We start from the raw sequence: 26,879 nt of genomic DNA, 5'->3' as shown, positions 1-26,879 counted from the left end.
CTGCTTTTGTTTCATGTCAGATGACTTGAATGTAAGTTGTTGCAGAGTCACTACCAAGGGCGTTCCTGGCTGTGCACCTGTACAGCCCCGAGTCCCAGGTCTGGGGATTCGGAAGGACTAGGGTGCCTTGCAGGTGAAGCTGCTCGCCCCCCTGGCTCCTCCCTTCTCTTGCCCTTGAGTGCCAGGAGTGGACAGGCATTTCCCAGGTGACTTCCGGCTTGGGGACTCCCAGGGCCACACAGTGGAGCTGAAAGGCCACTCCTGTCCTTGTGAGGATACTCCTGGGCGGGCGGTTTGTGATTCGGGGCGGGTAGGCCACAATCCTCACTGGAAGAGTGATCAGTGCCTGGCCAACGCTGTTTTGTGCCTGACAAACATAATTCCCCCCGTCATGGGCCGTTGCTTCCTTGATGACCAAGGTGCCATTTTCGTGCAGGGTGTACTTGCCATTACTTTGAGGCCTGTCTAGCACAGAACCACCTGGTGTGGTCCATTTGATGTGTGGCTTTGGGATTCCATCAGACACACAATGCAGCCATAGAGATTCCCCACCGAGGCCCCTTACAGTCCCTAGTGCGTATGTCACAATAACGGGCTTCTGCCCAATCTCCAGTACGATCAGTTTCTCAATGTAGCCCACTTGGTTCCTAGCTGCACACCGATATCTTCCTGCCTCTTTCCGAGTTGTCTTATGAATGAGGAGGGAGCCATTGCTTGCTACCAGATATGGAGAGAGGTGTGGTCCGTTAGAAAACTGGGTGCCGTTGGGGAGAATCCAGATTATTTCAGGAGGCGGGTTGCCATCCACAGAGCAGTTCAGTGTTGTGGGCTGTCCCAGCTGGGCAACCACTTTTTCATTCAAGGGGTTTCTGAAAGTGGGTCTTCTGAGCATCTCCAGGACCTCTAACTGCACCACCAGCTTGCTCTCTCCCCCTTCGTTCCGAGCCACACAGATGAACTCGGCAGAGTCAGAAAGCCTCACGTTCCGGATTTCCAGGGTTCCGTTGGCATGGACTGTGACTCTGCTGCCATAGTACGGGGCTGTGAGGACGATGCTGTCCCGCATGACCCACGTGACCTGGGGCGGTGGCGTCCCTTCGGCTCTGCAGTGCAGGTGTTTTTTGGAATGCCTCACGGCCGTGGTTTTTATGACCGTCTTGTTGGCATAGATGCCGTTGATCATTGGGGGCCTGCAGTCGACAGCCACTGTGTACGTCTCAGTGTCATGCCCACTGGGGTTCTGGGCCACACACATGTACTCTCCAGAATCCAGTGTCCTCACCTTGCTGACGGACAGAGACCCATTCACGTGAACCGTGTACCTACCACTGGAGGAGGAAATCGTGTCGCCAGATGGCAGCAGCCAGAACGTTCCTGGCTTAGGCTCTCCCACCACCTCACAGTCGAGGACGGCCGTGTCCCCAGCTTGGAGCCTCACATTGGTCTGGTACCCCCGCCTTATGCGAGGGGCGGCTGTGAGCACGGTGAGGTGGACCCTCATTTCGTCCTTCCCCAGGGTGTTCTGGGCATGGCACGTGTAGTCTCCTTCCTCAGTGATCCCGACTTTGTGGAAGTACAAGGTCCCGTTGTCAAAAAGGGTGTACCTGCGGGCCCTGTGGCCGCTGTCCCGGGCTGGCACAGCCTGGTTGATCTTTCGTCCGTTTGGCAGACTCCAGGATATCTCGGGCTCGGGGGAGCCGGAGGCCTTGCAGTCCACCTGGAAGTCCCGCCCCTGGAGCACTTGCTTTCTAAAGTGTGGCTTGTGGTGGATCTTGGCGGGCTTCAGCCTCAGGCTGACGTGCATCAGGGTCAGGTCATCCCCCGCGCTGTTCCTGGCCACGCACAAATAGTCACCACCGTCTTTTTCTGTCACAGATCCAATAAACAGGGACCCATTTGGGTAGATGTGGAGTCGGCTGCCCATCCTAAGAGAACAAAGACTATCTGAGTGCATGGTGGTTAGCAGTGGGAGAAGGGTTTTTTTTTTTTTTTTTTAAGACTTTTTAGAAATTGACATTAAAATTGTTCACATCTCTGGGGTACCACCTGAAGTAGAAAGTGGCTCGTGAGGGTTAGCTCCTCCCCAAGCCTCCATGACGCAAGGACAAAAAACGGTCCAGCGTCCCATGTGACATTTCCATACACAACACAAACTGCTACCACGACTGAGCTCATCTGCATACCTCTCGCTGCAGGTACCTTTTGTGTATGTGTGATACACAGGATTGGCTTTGTCACCTTTTTCTTAATCTGTTGCAGTGAAAATTTAAACAAAATCCTAGCTCACGTCTAAATTCTTTGCTGAAAGTGGGACAGGTACAATTTACTACAATTTAGTGGTGTGTTTTTTTTTTTAAACATTTTAATGGTGAGAAGAATGCTAGAAATAGGATTTTCTATACATCATGTTCCCTCACTATTTTCCACATCAAACTAATGGGTGCACAAAAGTTATTTTGTGCTGTATAAATTAGTAAATTTAAAAAAAAATCTCATACAAATTTGTTATATTATTGCCTGGAGATGTTTTTTAAAGTGTATTAGTAGCAAAGCAATTGCTGGATTGCTTGTTAGAGAAGAAGTTCCCCTCTGTTATAAAGAGCAGGCCAAGGTGGGTTTACAGTGTCTGTGTTGGGCTGCTCTCCAGAGCCACCCCTGCAGGCCAGTTCTCCAAGACCACAGACAGGACGCAGCCTGCGTTTCCACACTTCACCACAGGATGGCAGACCTTTCCTGGAAAAATGAAATCTTTTCAGAAATTCAGTTGGTGCAGATTGAGATCTTGATTGTGTCCTTGACTGTCTCCTGGATTGCAGTCATGGACACTCATAGGGGACAATCGTGTATGTTTTTTCTTATTTGGGGGCAACATGGGCTAAGTAAGTAGATAAATCTGGAAAAAAAAAAGGAAGAACTTGTTTTCATCACATAGCTACTTTCCAAGTCCAACAGCCTCCAGTCATTTATAATTTGGCAGTAAACATGAGGTTTGGGCAGTTCTGTGTGTGGAGTGTTATAAGAGGTGCTGGTGTTCATTTGGTCATTCAAGCGTGGAAGGGATCTTCCTGGCATATGAACCAAGGCAAGATCACTGTACTGAGCGTGTTAATAAAAGAGAAAAAAAAAGCACGGACATCTACACTGTTTCAAGATTCCCTCACTGTCACTGCACACCTGCAAGACTGACAGGTTTGACAGCTTGCCTTTGACCTCCGAGAAGCCCTGTGTGTTCCACTATGCAGCACTGCCACCTGCTGTGGAAAGAGTCCTAATTCTTCCCAAAAGCATTGGCTGTCTAACTTGGCCACACATTAAGACCTCTTGTGCAGTTTTCTTATGCCTGGATAGTGTCTTCAGAATGGCTGACTGGATTGGTGTGGCTGCGGCTTAGGCATCAGGACCCTGAAAGTCTACCAGACGATGTCATGTGCAGCAAAGGCTCAGAACCCCTGCCCTAGAGATTGGTTCTCAGTGTTTTTCCCTCTCCACCTATGGCAGAATTGTGTGGGGCCAAATTTGTGATGCAGCAGATGGGGCTGGAGATCCTGTGGAGTATCTACTTCTGGGTTTCACAGGGCCCATGCAAACCTACTTACCACAATGGGAAATGGAGCAAGAGAGAAGGCAACCTTCCTTTACCACCCTCGCAAGAAGATCTGACTGAAATGGGACTTGAGAGGCAACTGGCACATGGAAGGACTTAAAATCCAAGAAAAACACCACTAGATTGTAATAAATTGTACCTGTCCCTGCTTTTAGCAAAGAATTGAGACAGCAGTAAGCTAGGACTGATTTCAATTTTCATTGCAACAGATTAAGAAAAAGATGCACAAAGCCAATGAACAATCGAGTTTGAGAAGCAGCCTCGAATCTTAGTTTGCACTAAAATCATCTGAAGGGCTTTTAAGAATACAGATTGCGTGTTAAAACCACCAGCGTTTCTGATTCGAAAGTTCTCAGGCAATTCCCGAGCTCCTGGTAAAGACACTGCCCTCCTGAGAACCACTGATTTGGGGGGCAGGTGTCACCTTAAATCTGACAAGTGGGGGCTGTAGGATACAAGAAGAGCTACACATGACATGTAGAGGTTTCTTTTTTTACACTGGTGTTTTTGAGAGGATTTATAAGTTTTCCCTGAGTTAATTAAAATTCTTATTAAGGATTAATGCAGAAAGCACACAGTTGAGAATCTGAATAGGAGTGCCCGGCAGCCACTTTGCCGTAAAGAAGATCTAAGGCCAAGAACTGAGAAAATTCTGATCATCAGAAAGGATGTGACACGAACCCCAAGGAACCCTGAACTGAAAAGGCAGCCCAGAGAAAAGAACTATGCAGACTGTAACTCCAACCTGGCTGCCCACCTGCCCACTGGAAGCCCGTGACTGGCTATCCTAACTGAAGGAGGCTGCACTGTAGGTCCTGGTAGGTTTAGGTGCACCTCAGGGACCTGGCTGGTCTGAGAGACTGCTCTGCTCTGAAGAAGGAGCCCACTTTGGGCCCGCATCCCAGGCACCCAAGCCCATGCTGTTGCACCAGTCACTGCTAGATGCCATCTTGCCTTAGGGGCTGGTGGCTGGATTCCTGGTGCTGCCGGAAACCTTGGCTGGGTGTACTTCACAGGGATGAAGGCAGGTCCCTCAGCATCCTCTGAATCTGGAGGCTGAGGACGGCACCCCTGGAAGCAATCATCCACTCTAGAGTCATGATAACTGCTTTCCTGAGCTGCTGCAGTCCAGGTAGCTGAGACACTCAGATGCTGCCATCAAGGATAAACACATCACCCAGAGACTACACCTTCCCCTGTGGCTAAACCAAAGAACCTACCCAACTGACATTCTCTGTCCCATCTAAATGTTTCCCTACAAAAGCTATTTCATAGAATTGGAAAAGGTAAACACAGGCATTAACAGAGGCACACAAAAACACGGACACCTCCAACAGAGATCCCAGTAAGAAGGAAAACGATGAAGTGTCTGGGGAACAATGAAAAATAATGATCCTGAAGAAACTTAGATGCAAGAGAGTCCAGGTAGACAGCACAAAGAAATGAACCAAGGCAACAAGAGAAAAAACATTTTATGAAGATTCAGGATATGAATAAATTCCACCAAAGAGATAGAAATCAGAAAAAAAAAACTATCAGAAATCTTGGTGATAAAAACGTCAATGAAATTTTCAAAAATACAACAGAGAGCTTTTACAACAGACTAGATTAAGAGTTTCTAAACCTGAGGGCAGTTAATTTTGAATTAATCCAGTCAAATAAAAAAAGGATTTAAAAAATGAAAAAAGTCTACAAGACATATGGAACACCATTAACTGAACAAATATTTGCATTATGGAAATTCCAGAAGGTGATGAAAAGTAAAAGCATTGAAAACCTAGTCATAGAACAATAGAGAAAACCTTGCCAAATCTTCAAAGAGATATGGACATCCATATACAAGAAGCTCAAAGGATTCTAACTAGATCCAACCAAAACAGAGCTTCACCAAGACTATCATCACTGGAGTGTCAAAAGACCAGACGGAAAACTTGAAAGAGCAAGAGAAAAGCATCAAGTCACACAAAAGGCATGCCCTTAAACTTACAGCAGGTTTCTCAGAAGAAACTTAAGAGGCAAGAAGAGAGTGGGATGATATATTCAAAATACTAAAGGAAAAGAAACCTTAAAAACCTTCCAGTCAAGAATACTATATACAGAAAAATTATTCTTCAAAAAAGGAGAAATAAAATCTTTCCCAGATAAGCAGAAAGCAGAAATTGAATGAATTCACCACTAGACAAGCCCTACAAGAAGTGCTTAAAGGAGTCCCACACAGGAAAGAAAAGGACACCAACTGTCATGAAAACAAGGAATATAACAACAACAACAAAAGGTACCCAAAAAACTTTCCTATCAATTATAAGGTTTCTATCAAATCGCAAAAAGAACAAAAAATATACCAAAAAAAACCAGAACACAATTTATAAACAGCAGGAGGAAATTTATACCTATCCTGAATGTAAGTGGGTTAAATTCACTAAAAAGCAGAGAAGTTGAATGGATTTGAAAACATAAAAATATCCAAGTGTTTGTTGCCTGTAAGAAATCCACTTCCCTTGGCACAGATATGCACAGAGTAAAAGTAACGGGTTGGAAAAAGATACCATGACAATGGAAGCCAAAAATGTACAGGAGCAGCCATACAAAAGAGATAAGTCAGACTTCTAACCAAACTAAAGAGAGAAGATCTGTTACAACATATTGAAGACACAGATCAATTCAGCAAGAAGATATAGCAATTGTAGATACATAGGCACCCACCACTGGATTACTCAAATATATAAAGCAAATATCTAGATCTAAAGGGAGAAATCAACTCCAGTACAATAATGACTGGGGGTTTCAGCACCCCTCCTTCCTCAACAGAAAGATCATTCAGATAGCAATCCAACAAAATCTGGTTGGTATCATACTCTGGATCAAATGGGCCTGACCATTTCATCTAACAGCAACAGAGTATATATTCTTATCAGCACATAGAACATTCTCCAGGATAGAATATATGTGAGGCCACAAATCTAGTCTTAAATTTTTTTTAATTAAAATAATATCATGTGCATTCTCAGATCACAAACTGCAAATTAATAACAGTAAGAATGGATAATACAAAAATACATGGAAGTTGAAGAAAATACTCCGAAATGACTAATGAGAAGTTAAAGAAATTAAAAATAAATTTAAAATGTTCTAGAAACAAACGAAGATGGCCACACATCAAAATCTGACAGCAAAATCAATACCAAAGAGGAACACTGATATTAACAAGTACAGACACCAAAGAGAGAAAGATCTCAACCTAAGAATTCACCTTAAGGACTTAGAAAAGAACAAATTAAACTCTAATTTAGTTAAAGGAAAGAAATCAGATTGAAGCATAAATAAATAAAAAGTACAAAAGATCAATGAAACAAAGAGGTAGTTTATTGAAAGGATAGATAAAATTGACATACTTTTAGGTAAGCTAATTAAGAAAAAGAGAAGACCTAAATAATGATGGAAAAAAAGAGATTTACAACTGATAACACTACAGAAATAGAACTAACAGAAACTACTATGAATAATTATATGTTAAAAAACTGGAAAATCTAGAAGAGATGGATAAATTCCCCACACATACAGTCTACCAAAACTGAATCAAGAAAAAAATAGAAAATATGAACAGAATAATGAGCAATGAGTTAGAATTAAGACTCCCATAAAAAAAAATCCAGAACCTGATGGTTTTACTCTGAATTATACCAAACATTTAAACAACTAATGCCAATTCTTCTTCAACAATAATTTAAAAAATGAAATATTAATTTTACAAGGCTACCATTACCTTATACTTAAATCAGATAAAAATATTTAAAAAATAAAATTATATCCTCTATCCCTGATGAATATAGATGCAAAAATTCTCAAATATCTGCAAACCAAATTCAACAGCACATAAGAAATCTTGATAGCATACTATGATTAAATGGGATTCATTCCAGGGATACAAGGATGATCAACATAGTGCAAATCAACACATCGTACAGCACATCAAATAAAATGAAGGGCAAAAACCCTATCATTTCAATAGATGTAGATGTAGCATTTGACAAAATTTAACATTCCTTCATCACAAACACTCAACAAATTAAGTATAGAAGAAATATAACGAAAAATACTAAAAGCACTGTGTGAAAAACAACAGTCAATATCATACTGAATGGGAAAAAAGTGAAAGCATTCCCTCTAAGATCTGGAGCAAGGCAAGGATGTTCACTTTCGCCACTTTTAGCAAGAGCAATTAGGCAAGGGAAAGATAAAGGGCATCCATATTAGAAAGAAAATTTATCCACATTTATAGATGACATACGTAAAAAACCTAAATACTCCAAAGCTGTTAGAATTGATGGTGAATTTATAAGATACAAAATCAACATAAAAAACAGAATTTTTAAATACCATAATGAACTTGCTGAAAAGAACAATCAAAGCAATCCCATTCATAATAGCTACAAAAATATTTATAAATAACTTTCATTATAGAGAGCTTTTGCTTCCTTGTTTAAAGTTATCAGACACTAATGATAAGAGAAATTATAAAGGACATAAATGATAAGACAGCTCATGTTCATGGAATGGAAAAATTAATATTGCTAAAATGACCTTATTACCCCAAAAGATGTATACAGTCAATATAAGCAAAGGGATGATGGAGTCAATATAATCTATCAAAACGACGAAGACTTCACACACAAGAAAACCTCCTAGGGGCTGTGGATGTAGCTTAGTGGTGTAGCACTTGCCTAGCATGCGTGAAATATTAGGTTCAATCCCCAACATTGAAAAAAAAACTTTCCTAAAATTTACATGGAATCTGTAACCATAAAGGATCAAGAATAGCTAAAATGATCCTGAGGAAGGGGGAAAAATTACAAACCAGACATTATTTTTAAAAAAAAGCCAGAGGCATAACAATACCTGACGTCAAAACTTATTACAAACATATTGTTATGGTTTAGATATCAAGTATCATGTCTATGTTTTGGATATCAAAGGCTCATGTGTTGAAGGCTGTTCACCAAGACTGCAATGTTTGGAGGTGGGGATATGGGGAGTAATTTATCACTGTGACCAAAATATCTGACAAGAACAACTTAGAGAAGGAAAAGTTTATTTAGGCTCACAGTTTCAACAGTTCACAGCACACCATAGTAAAAGGGAATGGTGGGGGAAAGCTTTTCACCTCATGGTGGCCAAGAAGCAGAGAAGAAAGAGTGCAAGGGACTGCAGGGAAGATGAATCCTTCCAGGGCACATACCCAGTGACCCACTTTCTCCAGTCATGCCCCCCATGCCTACAGTTACCACCCAGTTAGTCTATTCAAACTGGGTGGACTGATTAGGTTATAACTTTCATAATATAATCACTTCCTATATTAATACAGAAGCTTTGAGGGGACACTGCATATACAAACCATAACATTTCACTTCTGGACCCCAAAAGCACATGTCCATCTCCAAGAGTCCCTTTAGTCTCAACAGCTCCAGCATTGCCCAAACTTCAATCCAAAGTCTCCTTTCAGACTTAAAACTCTTGGTTGTAAGCCTCTGTAAAAACTGAATCAATTACACATATCCAATATACATTGGCACAAAGTAAACATTCCCACTCCAAAAGGGAGGAAGAGGGGCATAGAAAGAAGGGATATGACCAGAGCAAGACCAAAACCCAGCTAGGCAAAAGGTCCTAGGGTTGCACATTAGCCTCTGTAGCACATGGCAGTGAGATGTGATTTCCAAGGGGCTTAGGAAGCCCTGCTCCTTTGGTCTTGCCAGTTGCAGCTGTTATGGCTGCTCATCATGCCTCTCTCCAGAGCCAGCAGCTTTCCTTAGCAGGTTACCAGCATTACTGGCATTTCTTAATCTTGGGGATCTCTAATGCAGTTTTGTACTCAATTTTCTGGTGAAACTGCAAGTTTTCAAAATCCTTCTGCTCTGCCTTCTGCTCCCGATTCTCACAGTAAACTTGGCTAAAAGTTTCTTCCAATATCTATGCCACTGCATGAATGCTGTGCTGCTTCAAAATTTCTTCTGCCAGTAAGTCTATCACCTTTAAATTTTGCCTCACACCAAGTCTCAGGGAATGGGGAAAATGTAGACAAGTTGCCAGCATGTAATGTGAATGGCCTCTAGTTCAATTCCAAACAGAATCCCCATTTACCTCTGAAACTTCTTTATTGTCCATGCTCCTATCTATACTCTGGTTTTCTAAGCTCCCACCAGAATTACGCATTATGCTTTACATATACAGCATTCTAAGAGTTCTCTTGCCTGCATCTCCAAACTTTTCCAAACTCTTTCTGCAAACCCATTCCAAAGGCTTCTGAACCACAGGGTCAAGCTAGTAACAGCAACAGCCCTATTTCTTGGTACCAATTTATGTTATTCAACTTCTCATTGCTTTGGCAAAAATATCTGACCAGAATGACTTAGAAGAGAAAGCCTATAGTTTCAGAGGTTCAGTCCATGGTTGACCAACTCTATCACTTTGGACCTGAGGTGCAGGAGAACATCATAGGTCACTGAGGGCATGCCCTGGGAGAGTTCAGCTTTCCTGTGACCCCTTCCCTTTCTTTCTCTGCCTCCCAGTCACTATGAGTTGAGAAGCTCTCCTCTGCCACCACATTCTGTCATGTTATGCTGACTTACCTTGGCCCAAAGCCATAGAGGTTGCTGATCATGGACTGAGAAACTCTGAAACCCTGAGCCCAAAATAAACTTTCCCTCTTGAAGTTGATCTTTTTGGGTATTTTGGTCACAATACACGAGGGCTATGACCTCCTCATGGATAAACTGGTTGATAGTAGAATGGACTCCTGTGAGGCAGTGGACGCTGTATGCAGATGGGTCATGTTGGCAGAAGTAGGTCACTGCAGAATGATCTGGAAGGATTTTTCCCTTTCTGCACTCACTTTCTCTCTCTCAGCTTCCTGAATGCCCCGAGCTGAACAGCTTTCTTTCATCACACCCTTCCACCATGATGCGCTGCATCACATCTGGCCCAACACAAAGGAATCAGCTGAACCATGGACTGAGAATGGAAACTGAGCCAAAAGAAATCTTTCTTCCAAGTTGTTTATATCAGGTATTTGGTCACAGAAACAAAAACTGACTAATAGATTTAGTATCCAAAATAGCACAGAAGTGGCATAAAAATAGACACAAAACCCAATGGAACAGAATTGAGAACATGGAAATTAATACGTTTATGCTGCCAACTGATTTCTAACAAGAACATACAGTGAAGAAAAGACAGTCTCTTCAATACAAAGTGCTTTCAAAATTGAGTATACATATACAGAAAGACGAAACTGGATTTCTTCCTTTTATCATACACAAAAATCAATTCAAAATGAATCAAAGATCTAAATGGTAAAACCTGAAACTAGGGAATTACTGCAGGAAAACATTGGGGAAATGCTTCAAGACTTTGCTGTAGGCAGGACTTTGTTTTTGTTGAACTCAAAAGCTATAAGCAACAAAAGTTGAAAAATAAACAAATGAGATGACATCAAACCCCAAAACTTCTCCAAAGGAAATAACCAGTTTGAATAGACAACCTACAGAACAAGGAGAAATCTGTTCCAACTATTCATCAAACAAGGGATTGCTATCCAAAATATATAAGAAACTAAAACAAAACAAAAATTCAATTGAAAATGGGCTAATGATCTGAATGGACTTTTCTCAAAGGAAGACAAAAAATGGCCAAATATATGAAAAATGCCCAGGAGTTTAGCCATCAAGGAAATAGAAATCAAAACCACAACAAGCTGTGGTCTTACACCTTAATGAGAATGGCTACCTTAAAAAAATGCTGAAGGGGGGTGGAAAAGGAGAACTCTTAAATACTGTTGGTGGAAATTCGAAATTGGACAGCCATTAGGGAGAAGAGTGTGGAAATCCCTAAAACGCCTGAGGCAAGAACTACCATTGTCTTGCTATCACTCCATTGGGTACATGTCCACAGGAGACAAAATCATTACACAAAAGGATGCCTGCATTCCCGTGTTTCCTGAAGCACTCTTCAAAATAGTACAATGTGAAATCATCCAGACGCCCATCAGTGGACAGGCAGATCAAGAAAATGGGGATGAACATTCACAGTGGAACATGAGTCACAAAAAGTCTTACATTTACAGCAGCACTAATGGAACTGGAGGTCATTTATTAAGTGAAATAAACCAGACATGGAAAGACATAGACAACATGTTTTCACTCATCTGTGGAAACTAAGAGGTCAACTTAGTAGGAAAAAGGAGAACAGCGGTTGCTAGAGACTGGGGAGGACAGGAGGCAGAGGTGCAGGCAGCCCCAGCACACAGAGACCAGGAGGAAATTCTGGCTTCCTCAAGTACCTTAAGGTCACATGATCAAAACAATCTAGAGTGATTCAAAATGACTAGAAAAGGGCCAAACTCCTGACACACAGAAATGACTTGTGTTTGAAGAGATGCAAAGCTTAAGACCCTTATTTGTGTGCACTCACTGAGTTTCCATAATGCACCCCACAGAGATACCCAAATGTGAGGTCTCAATAAACAAAAATTGGATGACCAAAATAATTTTTAAAAATTAATGTGAGCCCCTCAGCCTTTCCCAGGAAGTGCTTCTCAGATCACCTGTGCATAGGACTCACCTGGGGATCTTTCTGTTTATTTTTGTTGAGATTTTTTTTTTTAAAGTGCAGGTTTGACAGCAGCAGTTTTGGATGGAGCCTGCCCTGCACTTGTGCCAAGCCTCCAGGTCACAAGGAACAAGGTGTCAGAGGGAAGAACACTGTCTGAGCTGAAGCATAGGAAGACAGGCTGAGCAGTGTCATCTGAGGTCACTAAAGCAAGCTGCAGAGGGCTCTATGTCCAGGCTGCATGGCCAGTAGCTTCACTTACTTGGGCATGGCAGGGTGGGCTTGTCTCATCATAGCTATGATGGAAGTGTCCATTTTTAGAATCTAAACTCAAACTGTTCATCCTAACAAGTGGGAAGATGAAGGGGTTCTTTGGAGGGGGGTGTGTGTTCTGTTATGCAACAGAAGTGCCCTCCTCCTTTCTGATAACTATGTGCTGCATCTGAATAAAGGATACCTGGCCTTTTTGCATAGATTACTTGTGAAAGAGTCTCTAAGTGTCCAGTTAGCAAAAAGCTCTATTTCATTATTAAGAAAAAACACAGAATGCAGGGCCTCTGGTGGGCCCAGAATAGGATCTGCGATCTTACATACTCTTCCCTTTTCCACGATAAGAAGATTCCCATGTTCCACAAATGTTTTCCCCAAACGAAAAGTAAACATCCTCCAGATTTCTCTGCTGTTTAACTCTCCTGACCAGCCTTTATGCTGAAATGCTAGTAATACATTTTGGAACACTCCCAGACTGCCTTTGGACTTACCTTTAAGACATTGCATTACATTTTCTCATAACTCAGATATGAGATTTCCACTCTCAAAAATGGACTGAACACTTCACAAATGCCAGGTTCTGTCTTTACAGCCTGCATGGTGAACTTGATCTGTAATTTCCATCAAAAGCATAAATGTGACACATTCAACACCTCCTACATCAGCTTCTGCATGGAGAGTCGAACTTACCTTCAAAATTATCAAGAATAACAAATAATCTCTGTGTAAATGCAAATCATCCTCATGTGCTGTGGAATTTATTTTAAATGCATTAATTTTAATAAACAGAAGTGTTTTTTAACATTAGAGAAATAGTATAACTTGAAGGCAAAAAAGACTGATATTTTGAAATTAAATGCAAAAACTGATAAGACATTGGACACACACACACACACACACACACACACAGTAATGGGTGTATGTGTACTAGGTAACAAATACAAACATGTGGTCCTTAAAGTTCACGTTTCATTGCTTAGCATTTTAAAATTGTAAACCTAAACTAATTTCAATTTAATACTTAGGTAATTTCGATGACTTATTTGAAAAACTTCAAAATTAACATTGCTTTAAATTAAAGATCATGAAAAACTTAAAAATTAACATTTACTTTGAATTAAAGATCACAAATTCATTAATTATATTCAGTATCAACTCATTTTGATACTAGGAAAAACACACAACTTCTATGCTTGAGTGTCAATTTATCTCTATTATTTCTGATTTTTCTACATATTTTCTATTAATGAATAAACAATATTTTATGTAAATTTATATGAAATGCTCATCCCCATCTTTTTCTGGCCTATTATAGAAAATCATTGCACAAAATTATGATAATTGCAAAAGGCAAATATTAACACATAAGCTCTAATTATTCCTTTTCAAAAATAGGTTTTAATTTATACAAGAAGCCAGCTATAAAGTGCGTATTACTATGCCTAGAGTAACTGAGCTGTGTGTGTCTAACCACATGGGGGGAGCAGAGGTCCTTAAGACATTGCACCTTGTGCAGGTCTGAATGTTTGGACTTTCACAAAGTGCTTTGCAATTTCAGGGAAGAAGAAATGAAATAGTGATCCAGGTTTCAAGTGTCTGCTAGGAGATTCTGACGAGGGTGATAATGCGCATGTCCCTCTAGAACCTCAGCTGCCTCACAGTTCTCTTTTTTATAGAGAAACTGTGCACCTTTACATGTTTACCCTTTTACAACTGTCAAGTATGAAGGCAAATGAGAATTTTTATCCTGCATTTAACTATGTGAACTCAGGATTTGGCCCTTAGACTTCAGCATGTAAGAAAACGGGTTTTTATATTCCAATGATCTCAGGTGGACTTGATTTCTTTAGGGAGAGCCCTCTCTGTGCAGAACCCGTGGCTGGCTTCACTGAGTCACCCCTTCCCCTTCAGAAGCTACAACAGCTCTACAGACCAGCAGACCACTGCAATCCCTGCGCGGCTTTACCTGTGCCACCGGTCGACCACCGCCCTGGATGGAAGCCTCCAGATTATCTTGGGTGTGGGATCCCCAGCAGCTGAGCAGTTCAGTAGCAGTTCATCCCCCAGGTTCACCTCTGTCCACCTCGGGGAGGCGACCTCTATTCTGGGGCTGGTCTCCTGCCCCTCCACTCTGAGCGTCACCACCCTCCTCTCTGAGCCAGTGGAGCTGGTGGCAATGCACTCGTAAGTGCCCCTGTCAGCGGGGGCGAGGTTGCTGATGTGCAGAGTCCCATTGGCACCTAAGAACCACTTGGCACTAGAGGCCTGCAGGGGTTTTACTTCAGTGCCGTCGGCGAGGACCCAGTGAACGAGGGGCTGAGGAGTCCCTTCTGCAGTGCAGGGCAGTTCCAAGCTCTCCCCCCGACGCCCCACGAGGACTTGCCTCTTCTGCTCTAGAATGACTGGGGGAGCCGCGATGACTTGTACCCTAACCAGCCGTGAATCCTGGCCAGCGGAGTTGCTGGCCACACACTTGTAAAAGCCACGGTCGTAAATGCTCAGCTTGCGGATGACCAGCGCTCCATCGGCGGTCACCAGGGCCTGTCTATTTCCTGTGGACGACTCGGAGACCACTGACTGGTTTGCAAGAATCCAGGAGACCGTAGGACTGGGCCTACCCTCTGCTCTGCACGTCAGCTCCACGGTGCTTCCAGAATAGACCGTGATCTCTTCAGTGCGTCTCTCCAGGATCCTGGGGGGATAGGAAACCACGGACAAGGTGACATGAAGGTGGTCCGAGCCAAATGGGTTGGATGCTGAGCAAAGGTACTGTCCACGGTCCTGAATGCTGACCCTCTGGATAGACAGAGTGCCATTGGGGTGTACCTGGAACCTGCTATTCTGTTTCCTCTTAGACAATTCAAGTCCTGATAAGAAGAAAGAAATTCAAAGTTCAGATTGGAAATATAGAACTATCTTTTTGTTAAGCTACTGAGAATAAATACATTTTAAATTAAACTCTAGGTCTTCTGATTACTAATTATTCCTTGATTTAAAAAAAAATTCATATATTTTAAAAGCCAGATAGTTGAACACAATGACCACTCAGTCATTTTCAAATCGTGTTTTTGAGGGAGCTCTGCTTTCAAATAATTTAAAAAAATGATTCTTAATTATTTTAAAACCTTCTAATGAATGACGCAAAGGTCAAATGAGGATTTCGTGGTTTCTGTGTTTTAAAGAAATGTGTAACTGAAATACAATCTTTCCCCTGTTTCATGATTAAAGGTGACCAAGCACAGAGGGACAGTTCTCAATACCTGATGAGACTCTGATCCAGTGGACGGTGGGCGGGGGGTTCCCAACGGCTGTGCAGGGGAGAAAGGCATCCGAGTGCGCAGGAACCGTGAAGCTGGCAGCGTTGCCTCCAACTATTCTGGGCTTTTCAAACATACTCCTCAAAAAAGAGTCAGAGGGAAGGAGCTGGAAAGTCGTGATTTTTTGACTAGCTTTCTTATCCATCTTCTGTCCATCCCAGTTTGAAGTCTGAGAGGTGGGCTCTGGTAAGCTCAGAGTGGGCAACTCACTTGGGACTGGATTTTTACCTTTGCCTGCAATTTCTGGGTATGACTTGGGCCCAAACTGGTTTTCTGGCCAGGACAAGGGAGTCCATTTGGAATCTTGCGACTTAATTGTTATCGGTCTCGGTCTCGGGGTGAGAGTAGGGCGTCCCCAGCTGGGGTTGGCGAAGTGGGCCGCTCCAGTCACAAGTTTGGCATCTGGCTGCTGGGGAGGTGCTGTGACCGCTGCTGCTAATTGCTGTAGATCAGCATCATGCCTCAAGGACTTGTTCCAGGTGACCACTGTATCCGTCCTCATCTTGAAGACGGGAGTTTCCAATCTGTCAGTAACTGCCGTTTGCGTGGGGGGCAGGGAGGTGGGAATCGGCGCTAGAGGACCATGGCTGCTCAGGAATGGTGGCCTGGTTGAGGGTCCAACACTGGTTTTCCTGGCTGCGGTACTTTGGGGCGACTTGCTGGACACCAACATTTCAGAAGCAATTGTGCTCCTCAGAGTCTGGGTGGTCTCTTGGGGCGGCCCTTCAGGTACACCTGTCAGGGGAAGGGTTCTTGAGTGAAGACCAGTTGTGCTTGAAATCCCACCTGTGTCTTCCAGCAGTGGGGGAGTGAAAGCAGAGACGCCAGGCTCAAGGGAAGTTTCAGCTACGGCTGGAGCAGGTGTCACGGCAGCGGAGAGAGGCAGGCCAGCACTCTGACCTGGGGAGATGCTCAGGTCATTCCTGTTCCTCCGAGGCTCCTGTTCTCCTGGATATTCTGGGGACCTGGGTCCTATTGCTTGGGTCTTATAGATAATGACAGATGTGGGAGCAGCGGGGGCACCTGTCAGGGAGGCTGTTTGCACTGGTTGGAAGCCAAGTGTGCTGGATTCTCTGGGGGTGGGAGTGGGAAGCAGGGAGTGGGAGGATGGGAAGAGCAGCTCCCTCCCTGTGGGGTGGTGTCCATATCTGGGGGTTTCGCTGGTGTTGTGGTGGGTGGCAGCCAGTGTTACAGGTGGAATTTGCATCAGCCTTGCTGAGAACGTTGCAGGAGGGAAGCCAGGAATGTGATTTGTGGGTAGAGCAGGAGATATTCTAGGAAGCATCGTAGCTGTGCTTTTCTGTAAACCAAACGTACGCAGATTCTTTAATATCCCTTTTTGTTTATAGTTATTTACAAAGATCTGATGCCAGGGGATTTTCCTTATTGAGAATCTTGTAGTGGGCAGAGCTGTGGGCACTGGTGGCTTGGTGACAGGACCTGGAAGAGGTGGTGTAATCCCCGACTGTCCTCTGGCTTCGCTGGTGGTGGATACACTCAGGGAACTATTATCTGCTAGGAGAGGTTGATTCAGAGGTGTGGAGGTGGGGGCAGGAGTCGTGGCTGCAGTGGGGGCCCCGTGGCTACTTTCAGCACTGATATATTTTATTGTGGGCGATATTTTATCAATATCCACCTCTGGTTTGTTCTCAGATAATGAAGGATTCTGGGCTAGAGTTGTGGACGGATCTGCTGTGACCCTGGTGACGTCAGCGTTGGAGTGGGTGCTTGGGGGAGGACCTAGAGAAGACGTCTCTGTTGTAGCAGAGGCCAGTGCCTCTGTGGGAGGACAGGACAGGCACCTCACAGGGAGCTCTGAGGCTGAAGGTGTGGTAGTGCTTTCCTCAGCAGAGCCCCGGACTGCGGGCCCCACCATGCCGTATCTGTGCCGTCGGAGAACTGGAGTCCTGTATGGGCTAATAATTCGCCCTCTGCCCCCAATTTTCCTGCGCCGCCCAAAGCGTCTGGGGAGTGGGGTGCCAGCAGTGCTACTTCTAGGAACCTGAAATGAAGGATCAGCAGTAACATGTGGCTCTGAAGGGAGCCTAGAGTTGCTAAGTCCTTGCAGAGTGTAAGAATAGAAGTGATTGCTCCTGGGTTCACTGGCTCCTGTCACTGGTGTCTGGTGGCCGTTTGTGGTATTTACTGACTCTAAGACCACATCAGCCCTGTTATTGCTACTAAGCGTTTTGATGAGGGCATCTCTGGTCACAGTCCTCTGTGTTGTTGGAGGAGCCTTTTGGAGATGCTCGTACCTTCCCATCTGCTCAGACTCCTGAAATTCAGTCGTTCTGGGCATCGGTGGAGAGGCAGCGGCTGGATTTTGGCTGGCTGCACCGTGCATTTGGCTTGATCTACTTGGATCTAGGTCCTCAGGTGTGGCTGTGGTTTTAGAAGTGGTGGACTGCTTGAAACCTGTAGGGTTTTCAGGCTGCACAGGCGGACTCGCCATGGGGGAGGCTTCTGTGTCAGAGGCTCTGTTGGCCACAGGGCTCGGGGCCATTGCTCCAGGGTCAGCGGCCTCCACCCTTGCCATAGCACTGGGAGCTGTGGGGCCCACAGACTCCTCTTCTGGGGGGAGCACACCCGAAGAGCCCTCTTCCTCGCCAGGTGAGCTCAGGAGCCGGGAGCCTGGCGTGGGTGGCCCTGCCGTGGTGCTTTCCTGTTTCTGTGGCACAGTATTCTTTTTGGCTCTCTCCAAAAGCGCTGCCCAGTGTTGTGGGTCAATCCTCCGTGCAGAGGGGGGAAAGTGCCTCCTATGCTCCCTCAGGCCTCGGTGTGTTGACCCTCCCCGCAGCAGCGGGGTGAAACCCCCTCTGTCATTCTTACTTGCTCTGGAGACTGGTCTCCTGGCCTGAGCCCCCAAGGGAGCAGACGGAGGGAGCCCACCAACTTCAGACTCCTGAGAGTGAGTGCTGGGACTGGGCTCCCCAAGTCCAGATCCATCTGCGTCCCCCTCCTGCTCTGATGGCCTTTGACCTTTTGTTTTGACTGAAACTTGATAAAGCAGAAAAGCCACCCCCGACGGGTTGGCTGCTACACAGCAATACTGACCTTGGTCTTCTGGGGTGACCTGCGGGATTCTCAGTGTGCCGTTGTTAAGAATTTGCTTTCCTCCTGAGGATTGATGGAGGACAGAGCTTCCTGGAAGGACCCAGCTAACAGAGGCGTCTGGGGTCCCAGTAGCATGGCATGGGAGATCGAGCGTGTCATCAGCAAAGACCGTGTGACGAACCCCCTGTTCAGGAAGAGCCTCCACGCGGGGCTCTACCACGGTGATCCTGTAGCTGAGGACGTCTGCGTCACAGTAATTGGTACTTACGCAGTGGTACATGCCTGAGTCAGAACTATCGGCCATCTGGAGTTCCAGCTTTCCACCTTTGTCTATGAGGATTCGTCCATCCTCACTAACATAGGGGGCCCTCACTTTGCTCCCATCGGCTAGAAGCCACTCCAAGTGTGGGCTGGGTTCCCCTTGGCCTGGGCAGTCCAGGGTAATGGTGCCACCAACCAGGACGGTGTGCTCCAGCTTGGTGTCGTTATTCCTTGAAATCATAGTCCACTTGTGTGTCCCTGGCTCCCCCGCTGTGGCTGGTAAAGTGACTTGAGCCTCACTTACGAACTGGATCTGTAATGTCCCCAGGGTGGTTGCAGTTCTGTTCAGCTGCAAAGAGATCTGGTTCTGCATCAACCACCAGGGATCCGCTCTGAGGTCAGCCTCCACGTTAGTAAAGATGTCTTCGGGCTTAGGTGCCACCTGTCTGTATTTGTAGCGCAGCTGCGGTGTTTCAGGGGGCAAGCGGTTCCTTTCCAGTGTCAGAGGGGCATCACTGTACAAAGCCAGAATGTGCCACACTGGCTGAATGTCACTGGGATCCACGTCACATACCAGGAATGTTGAAAGTGACAGATTGAGGAAGATGTGGTTGTTTTCTTCAGTGAACGCCATGGGCCGTGTCCTCAGGGGCTTCTGAACGCTGCAGGCCACGTTAGCTTTGTTTCCAAACTGGTCTGTCATATTCAGAGTTAGGGAACCGAGGGGTGCCAGGAAGTCTCGGGGAGAGATGGACGCAGAACCACTGTCTTCTGGAACAATCGGTCTCTTTGATTGCAGGGACGGGTTGATGGTTGGCTTCACACACAGGAAAGTGGCAGCTGGGACCAGGGCAAAGGGCCTGCCCTTAACACTCTGGGGGTTCATGCAAACAGGACACAGCTGCAGACCAGAGGGACCTCTATCTTTTTTGCATTTTATTACATCTAGGAAAAATCACAATTGAATTACTATCTATCAGTTGTGACCTCTTTATAAATTCACACATGAACATTTTGAAGAAATATTTTTGCTACAATTTGAAATTTGAATATTAAATAGGTTTATATGGTTTCTGCCTTTGAAATGATTTCTAAAAAAGATGTCATCTATGTCTCTGCTGTGACATCCTACGCACAGGCCTGAGGGTTTCATCCATCTTATTCACTGAGGTACTTCCCAGTCCTAGAAAGTGCCTGGTATATATTTGGTACTCATTAAATATTAGTTGGGATGAATCATTTTTCTATCTAGGAAAACAAAAGGATATGTTCATCTTAATTTTTTATTAGTAGTAGCTCCCTGTTTTAGTGTTCAAGATAGTCAACAGAACACCCTTGTCCTAGAAGGATGACCTGTTCCATAAGCAATCCTTTGTAAGACTCTGAATATCATTAAAAAAATTTTTTCCCCTATTATCCAAAGAATATTGACCAAAATATAAGATGTCGTGTCCTGGAACGACTCTGTAGAAACAGGAATGGAGAGAGACAGACGATGCTCAGGGTAAAGAGCAAGAGGTGAGGGTCCATAGACCAGGGCATGAGACAGGAGGCCAGGAAGACTCAGGTCCTGAGCTGGGGGGTGCCCCACTGCCTGAGGCAGAGGCCCCAGAGGAGGAGCGGGCTTAATGTGAGGGGAGAGCACTGTGCCCGAGCAGTGGGGTGGCTCACTGAAGGTCTCATGGCACCAGGCAGCCTTCCACATCACAGAGCCTTGCCCACCTCCACACCGAGGTCAGACCTCACATTCCCTGGTATTTTAAATACTGCTCTGGTGAGCCCGTTTAAGATGGCCAACCACTGGAATAATCCAGAAGAGCAGCTGTTTCCCTCAAACAAGATGCAGGCTAGGATTTCCACGCAGGAGCTCCCACATCATGCACTGGGCACAGCACTTAGATCTGAGAAGTCCAGTGCTTCCTAAGACAGGCAAATCGGTCATCAAATCACTGTCACACAGGTACAAGTTTCTTCTCAAAGGCCCAAGAACGTCACTCTCTATGCATTTGTGTCTGGGACGTCAAGACCATAAGTACCTAGTGGGTGGGTGGCGAGTTCACCATCAACATGGCTGTCATTGATAGGTGCTTTAACAAGGATTACTGAGAACCTACTGTATTCCATGCATGTTGCAAGGGCTAAGCTTAGATAACAGACACTGATAACACCACAGGCCCCAATACCAGCAAATACAATATGTAATCCTCTTAAGAATGGAAGTGTGGGTGGAACAATTCTTATGATATGGATGGGGTGGAGCACCCCGACTTCCCAGAGGAGTGAGTGCTAACCAGACTTGCTGGCTGGGAGCACCAACAGAAACAAAGGGACAGGTAGGAGAAGCAGCAGAGACCATGACACAGCTGTGGTTTGTCCAAATGTAGTTCAGGGTCATTAGGGCAACAAGTGTCTGTGTGTCTGGGGTGAGAAAGGGGCTGAGGGCTGGGAACTGAGCATTGGCAAGGACCACAGAGGAAGGACTTGGCACATGGGCCGGGAGGCACTCTCCGGCCAGAGGTCAGCATGGTTCTTAGAGGGCCAGATGGAAAGAAGGTGGGCTTCATGGCCCGTCCACCTCTGACACAGTCTCTTGACTGCACCATTGCAGCACAAGTACAGGTGGAAACCAGGTGTCAAGACTGTCATCCCCAAGTTATGACTGGGGCTTCACTTTCTCTTCAGCTAACTGACCTAGGACTCTTGTACTGATCAGACACCTCCAAGTTGGATCCTCTATTTAATTAGGAAATGAACCACTGTGCAGATACCTGGCTTCTCCTGCATCCAGTCAGACAACCACCTCAGATGGCAGTCACAGACCCATGGGTTCCCGTGCAGATAGAGGCTCTCTAGGGCAGGCATGTAGGAGAGCATCTCCTGAGGGAGGGAGGGCAGGAAGTTGTCAGACAAGTACAGGTACTTGAGGAAGGATGTCTTAAACATCTGGAGGAAACGCAGAGACACAAAGGTATCTGGATGGAGCTTAGTGAGCTGGTTCCCTTCCAACTGCAGCAGGCGGAGAGAACTGAGCCCATAGAAAGCCTCAGGGTTTATGAACTCAATGTTGTTGTGGTCCATGTGCAGCCGGGTCAGGCTCCTGAGGCCATGGAAAGTATCTTTCTCAAGTTTGCGAACTTTGTTATAGCTCATTTTTAAGACCTGTAATCAAAAAAGATAAACATATTTATTTTGTTAAAAGAATTTTCACAAAAGGGGAAAAGCATATGTTGTAATTAGTCCAATGCCATATGCATACCTGGTTAGGAGTCCAATTCAAACAAATTAGTTGCCAATTAAATAAGGAAATATCAGAAAAATTAGGACTTGCATAAGGAATCATTGCTAAATTGAAAGACATAATAATGATATGATGATTATTTTTTGAAAAATTCCTTGAGATATAGATCGAAGTACTTATGAAAGAAACATGAGTCTGTTTAAGAATAGCTCTAAAGGAGAAAAAAAAAGAACAGCTCAATGGAATGTAGTATGTAGGGCGCAGGTGAGATGGAATCCATTACGTGTTGGTAACTATTGAGGCCGGGTGATGCTTCACAGGAGTTCCTCTACTTTTAGTTCACCCTTCCCTCTACTTTTGTATATGGTTGGAAATTTCAATAATAAAAAAGGATTTTTAGAAAGTAAATTTAAGATATTTTGAAAATGAGAGAATATAAATTGAGTTTATTTTATTTTATTTTATTTTATTTGGTACCAGGGATTTAAGCTAGTGCACTTAACTACTGAGCCACATCCCCAGCCATTTTTAATATTATTTTGAGACAGAGTATCATTAAATTACTTAGAGCCTCGCTAAGTTGCTGAGGCTACTTCTTGAATTTGTAATCCTCCTGCCTCAGCCTACAGAGCCACTGGGATTACAAGCGCATGCCATCATGCCCAGCTATTTTTTTTCATTTTAAATAGCCTTGAGATATTATTAGCATCATAGATGCTAATAAATAAAATGCTAAAATTCGCCTTTTTATTTTTTACTTACTTTTTTGGGGGGTGGGGTTACTGAGGATTTAACCCAGGGGTGCTTTACCATTGAGCTACATCTCCCCAGCCTTTTTCTGTTTTATTTTGATAGTGAGAATGTAAGCAACTTAACGAGACTCTAAGTTCCTGAGACTGGCCTTGAACTTGAGATCCTCCTGCTGAAGCCTCCTAAGTCACCAGGATTATAGCCACTATGCCTGGCAGAGAATTCATCTTTTAAAAATGTACAATTCGTTGGATTTTACTACATTCATGGATTTGTACAACCATCTCCACTCTCAAATTTTAGAAAATTTTTATCCTCCCCAGGTAAAAACCAATTCGTATTAACAATTATTTCCCCCCTCTTAGGCCTAATCAGCTGCTAGTCTACTTTCTGTTTCCATGGATTTGCTGATTCTAGACATTTCACATAAATGGAATCACACAACACGTGGTCTCTCTCATGTGTCTGGCTTCTTCCACTCACAAACCGCTCAAGACCCACCCCTGTCCCACCCGCCTCAGCCTCTCTTTCCTTTTTATTACTGACTAGTATTCCATTGTATGCATGTATCACATTTTGTTTCTCTACTCATCAATGGAGGGAGTCTGGGGTATTTTCTACTTTTTATTATTTTGGATAATATGACTTTAATTGATTTTGAGTTGAAATTAAAACAATTTTGAATGTTTCAATTTTGCTCGAGTTTTCTCTAGTTCTCTGATTATAAACTAAACTTAACCCATTCCCCCCCACCCCCCAAAAAAAGAGGCTGGTGAAAACAAGATTTCCCCATTGTATTTTCCTGGTTCAGCCTAAGCTGTCATCACTATTGACCACGCTGTCCTGGAATGCCACGTGTCCTAATAAATAAAAGTTAAATTGGCTACACAGGTGAGCTTTGCCCCAAGTGTTATCCCAAGTTCCTCAATACTTCCTGAAAACCCAGGTGAGGTGCAGCCTCCTGCTCTTGAGGATGCCCGTTTCCAGCAGAGCCTGATGAAGCCGGTCCCACCAGAACCGCATGGGCTGCGTGCTCCTGCCAGGTTCATGCCGCTCCTGGGGCTGGTGTGCTGCACTGGGTGAGACCACTGCTGTCTGCATTTCATTGACTGTCTTATGAGGAGTTCTGGGACTCAGAATGACTGTGCTTGTCCTCAACCAAAGTTTCACTCCTGTTCTCAATGGACAGTGTCTGCCGTGTGCGTCAGCCTTTGGGGAGTTCAGGTCCTCTTGCAGCAGCTGCAAGGGCTTCCGCACCAGCAGCTCCTTGGGCTTCCCTTGCTTGTGTCCCTGGAGTTCTCTTGCCTTCTAGTTTCTCACTTCCTTGTGACAGTTCTTACGGTGCTTTCTGCCCTCTTGGAAATCCATAGAACTTCAAAAAGGTTTTCAAAGAAGGCAGAACATACACAAGAAATTAAGTAAGGCTGGACAATAGTTCACTGATTCATAGAAAAGGTACCACATTCTATTCTCAGAGAAACATGATTACAAATAGTCTTTGAAAGATAAAATTTTAAAGGTTCAGTGACCCCCTGGGTACTTTTTTTACCCCCGTTAGTTGGAGGTATAAGAAAATTTCCCTGAGAATTTTCATAGTATTCTAATTTCCACATATGGTTGCATTAAAAAAAAATCAGTTCTTCACGTGCTCCCTTGACATCTGCCTCTAACTTCCAGAAGGTCTGCTTTGGGGTCCTGGGGGAAGGGCACCCCTCCACCCTCCCCGCCCTGCCCCGTGTCACCTGCAGCGCCTGCAGATCCGAGAAGGTCCTATCAGCGATGGTGTGGATGCCATTGCTGTGCAGCAGGAGCAGCTCCAACTTGCTCAGGCCAGAAAAATCCATTGCCATCAATCTAACCAAGCTGTTGTACCTGAAATCAGAACGCCACTCCAGGCATGAGCCGGCTCTGCCAGCGAAAGGTCACAGCAAAACACGCTCACACGGAACGCTCTTGCTTTACCTGTGCTCTAGGGAGAGGGTCAAATGCTTGGAATGTTACTGAAGTTCTCCAGATGCCACCAATTTACTCTCCCTTCCCAGTCCTGTGATCTCTGCTACTATGTTTCCAGGACATGCCACATCCACTCCCATCTTAAAACCTTCATGGACTTGCTATAACTTCAGGGCAGAAGACCCTCGACCCTGCCCTTTTATACTTGTAGATGTAGGCCATTCAATCAGTAGTGGTCAAGGATCTGGGGCTCTGGAGCTCAGGTTTTAGCTTCTGGTTGGGCGTGATTATGAGTTCTGGCTTCTAATAATACTTGTGTGACCTGGGTAAAATCCGGAGACCTTGTGTGTTCCAGTGTCACTACAAAGTGCTGTAACAGAGTCCACTACAAGGGAGTTATGAGGATCCAATTTAGTGCTGAGCCTGGTCAGCACACAGTAAGTGCACAATTAATGTTGGCTCTTATGAGTCATGGCTGTTCCCAAGGCATGCTGCATGCTCTCCTATTCTCACTACAGTGCATAGACTGTTCAACCACAGCTTCTTCAGGTGAATGGTTTGCTGTCCATAACTGTATCCTGCTTGGCACAAAATGAATGGATGTGCTCACTAATGTCACATAAGAGATTTAACCCCCACTACACGTGCACACACACACCTTCTCATGAACCTTTAAAATACAGTCATCTGTGGTGGATTCAATTAGGCATGCATTTTAAATAAGCCACAAATAGTAATGGCTCACATTAATTGTGCACATACTAACTGGGGCATTTTTAAATCTCAAAGGCCTTGCAAAAGGACATCACGGACTTTCCATGTCACTTGCATATGGGACAGTTCTAATTGCCCCATCATCTCTTACGCTATATCATAATGCTGATTGCTAAGAGCAGCTCTATTATTTTCCAGCAAAAATGTGCCCAGAGTGAAGCTTTTTCACAAGCATAGCCTACCAACCTACCAAGAGACTGTTCAGGTTCTAGAACTTTCTCCTCATAAAGGACTAGCAGGAAAAAGTATTGTCCCCAAGACTTACCAAAGGTTCTCATGAGATCATTTCATTCAAAAAAAAAAAAAAGTTTAAAACAATTGTGGTTAATCTTCCAAAGCCATGGGGACTCTGGGGACAAGTCACTCACCCTAAATTGATGCGTTCCACATTGGGTGAAATGCTCTCTGGGATGGAGGTCAGGTACCGAAATGTGCAGTGCACCTCTGTGGACACATAGCAGGTGCAGCGGCGGGGACAGGCTCTGCTCCCGGGGGCAGTCACCAGGAGGACCCCAGTGAAGGGGACCAGCAAGCAGATGGTCTTCACCCTCATCCTAAAGGAAAACAAAATCTCACTTTGGAATTGTAAAAAAACTCAACTGAATTTCAGGACCCCCACCCCCACCCCGGACACACACACAGTAGAAGCTCTAGGACTGGACAGAACTTTAAGGGTCATGCATGGCTAATTTCATTCACACCTTCTATTGTGAAAGGTAAAGTATACTCCTTGTAAAACCTCAGTGTGAGCTTATGGTCAAGCAGGATGCTTATTGTTGTGAAAATTTCACAGCTTCTCACTTCCTAATGAAGAGCAGCAATCCCTACTATCCAGGGATGGTTAAAGGGGAATCTAGAGCTCAAGATGAGGATATTGTGACAACTGAAGCCATAAGTCTTGGTTCCTGTTTATTCCAGAGCCTATGCAGACTAACTTCCAAAAAAACAATTACAAAAATAATACATGGACACCTCAGAAAATTGGAAAACTTTAAATAGAGAAATTTACTCATCATTTCAGCATTCATATAAAACCAACGTTTTGCAGCATTCC

The 26,879-nt window shown here is 44.5% G+C and overlaps 1 protein-coding gene across 1 annotated transcript; it reads right to left on the bottom strand.

Moving 5' to 3' along the window:
* Window positions 1-16: 16 nt before the first annotated feature.
* On the bottom strand, window positions 17-26,378 carry IGSF10 (immunoglobulin superfamily member 10; the record flags this gene model as incomplete). Its single annotated transcript, XM_081301820.1, has 6 exons — window positions 17-1,925; window positions 14,445-15,345; window positions 15,739-20,055; window positions 21,879-22,269; window positions 24,841-24,970; window positions 26,194-26,378. 6 exons carry the CDS (start codon window positions 26,376-26,378, stop codon window positions 17-19), a joined length of 7,833 nt encoding a protein of 2,610 aa, XP_081157946.1.
* Window positions 26,379-26,879: the final 501 nt, after the last annotated feature.

The sequence above is a fragment of the Spermophilus citellus genome (genome assembly GCF_964194105.1).
Source record: "Spermophilus citellus genome assembly, chromosome: 7".
Lineage (NCBI taxonomy): Eukaryota > Metazoa > Chordata > Mammalia > Rodentia > Sciuridae > Spermophilus > Spermophilus citellus.
The sequence above is the reverse complement of the archived record's forward strand: the minus strand, read 5'-3'. Positions and strand labels throughout refer to the sequence as shown.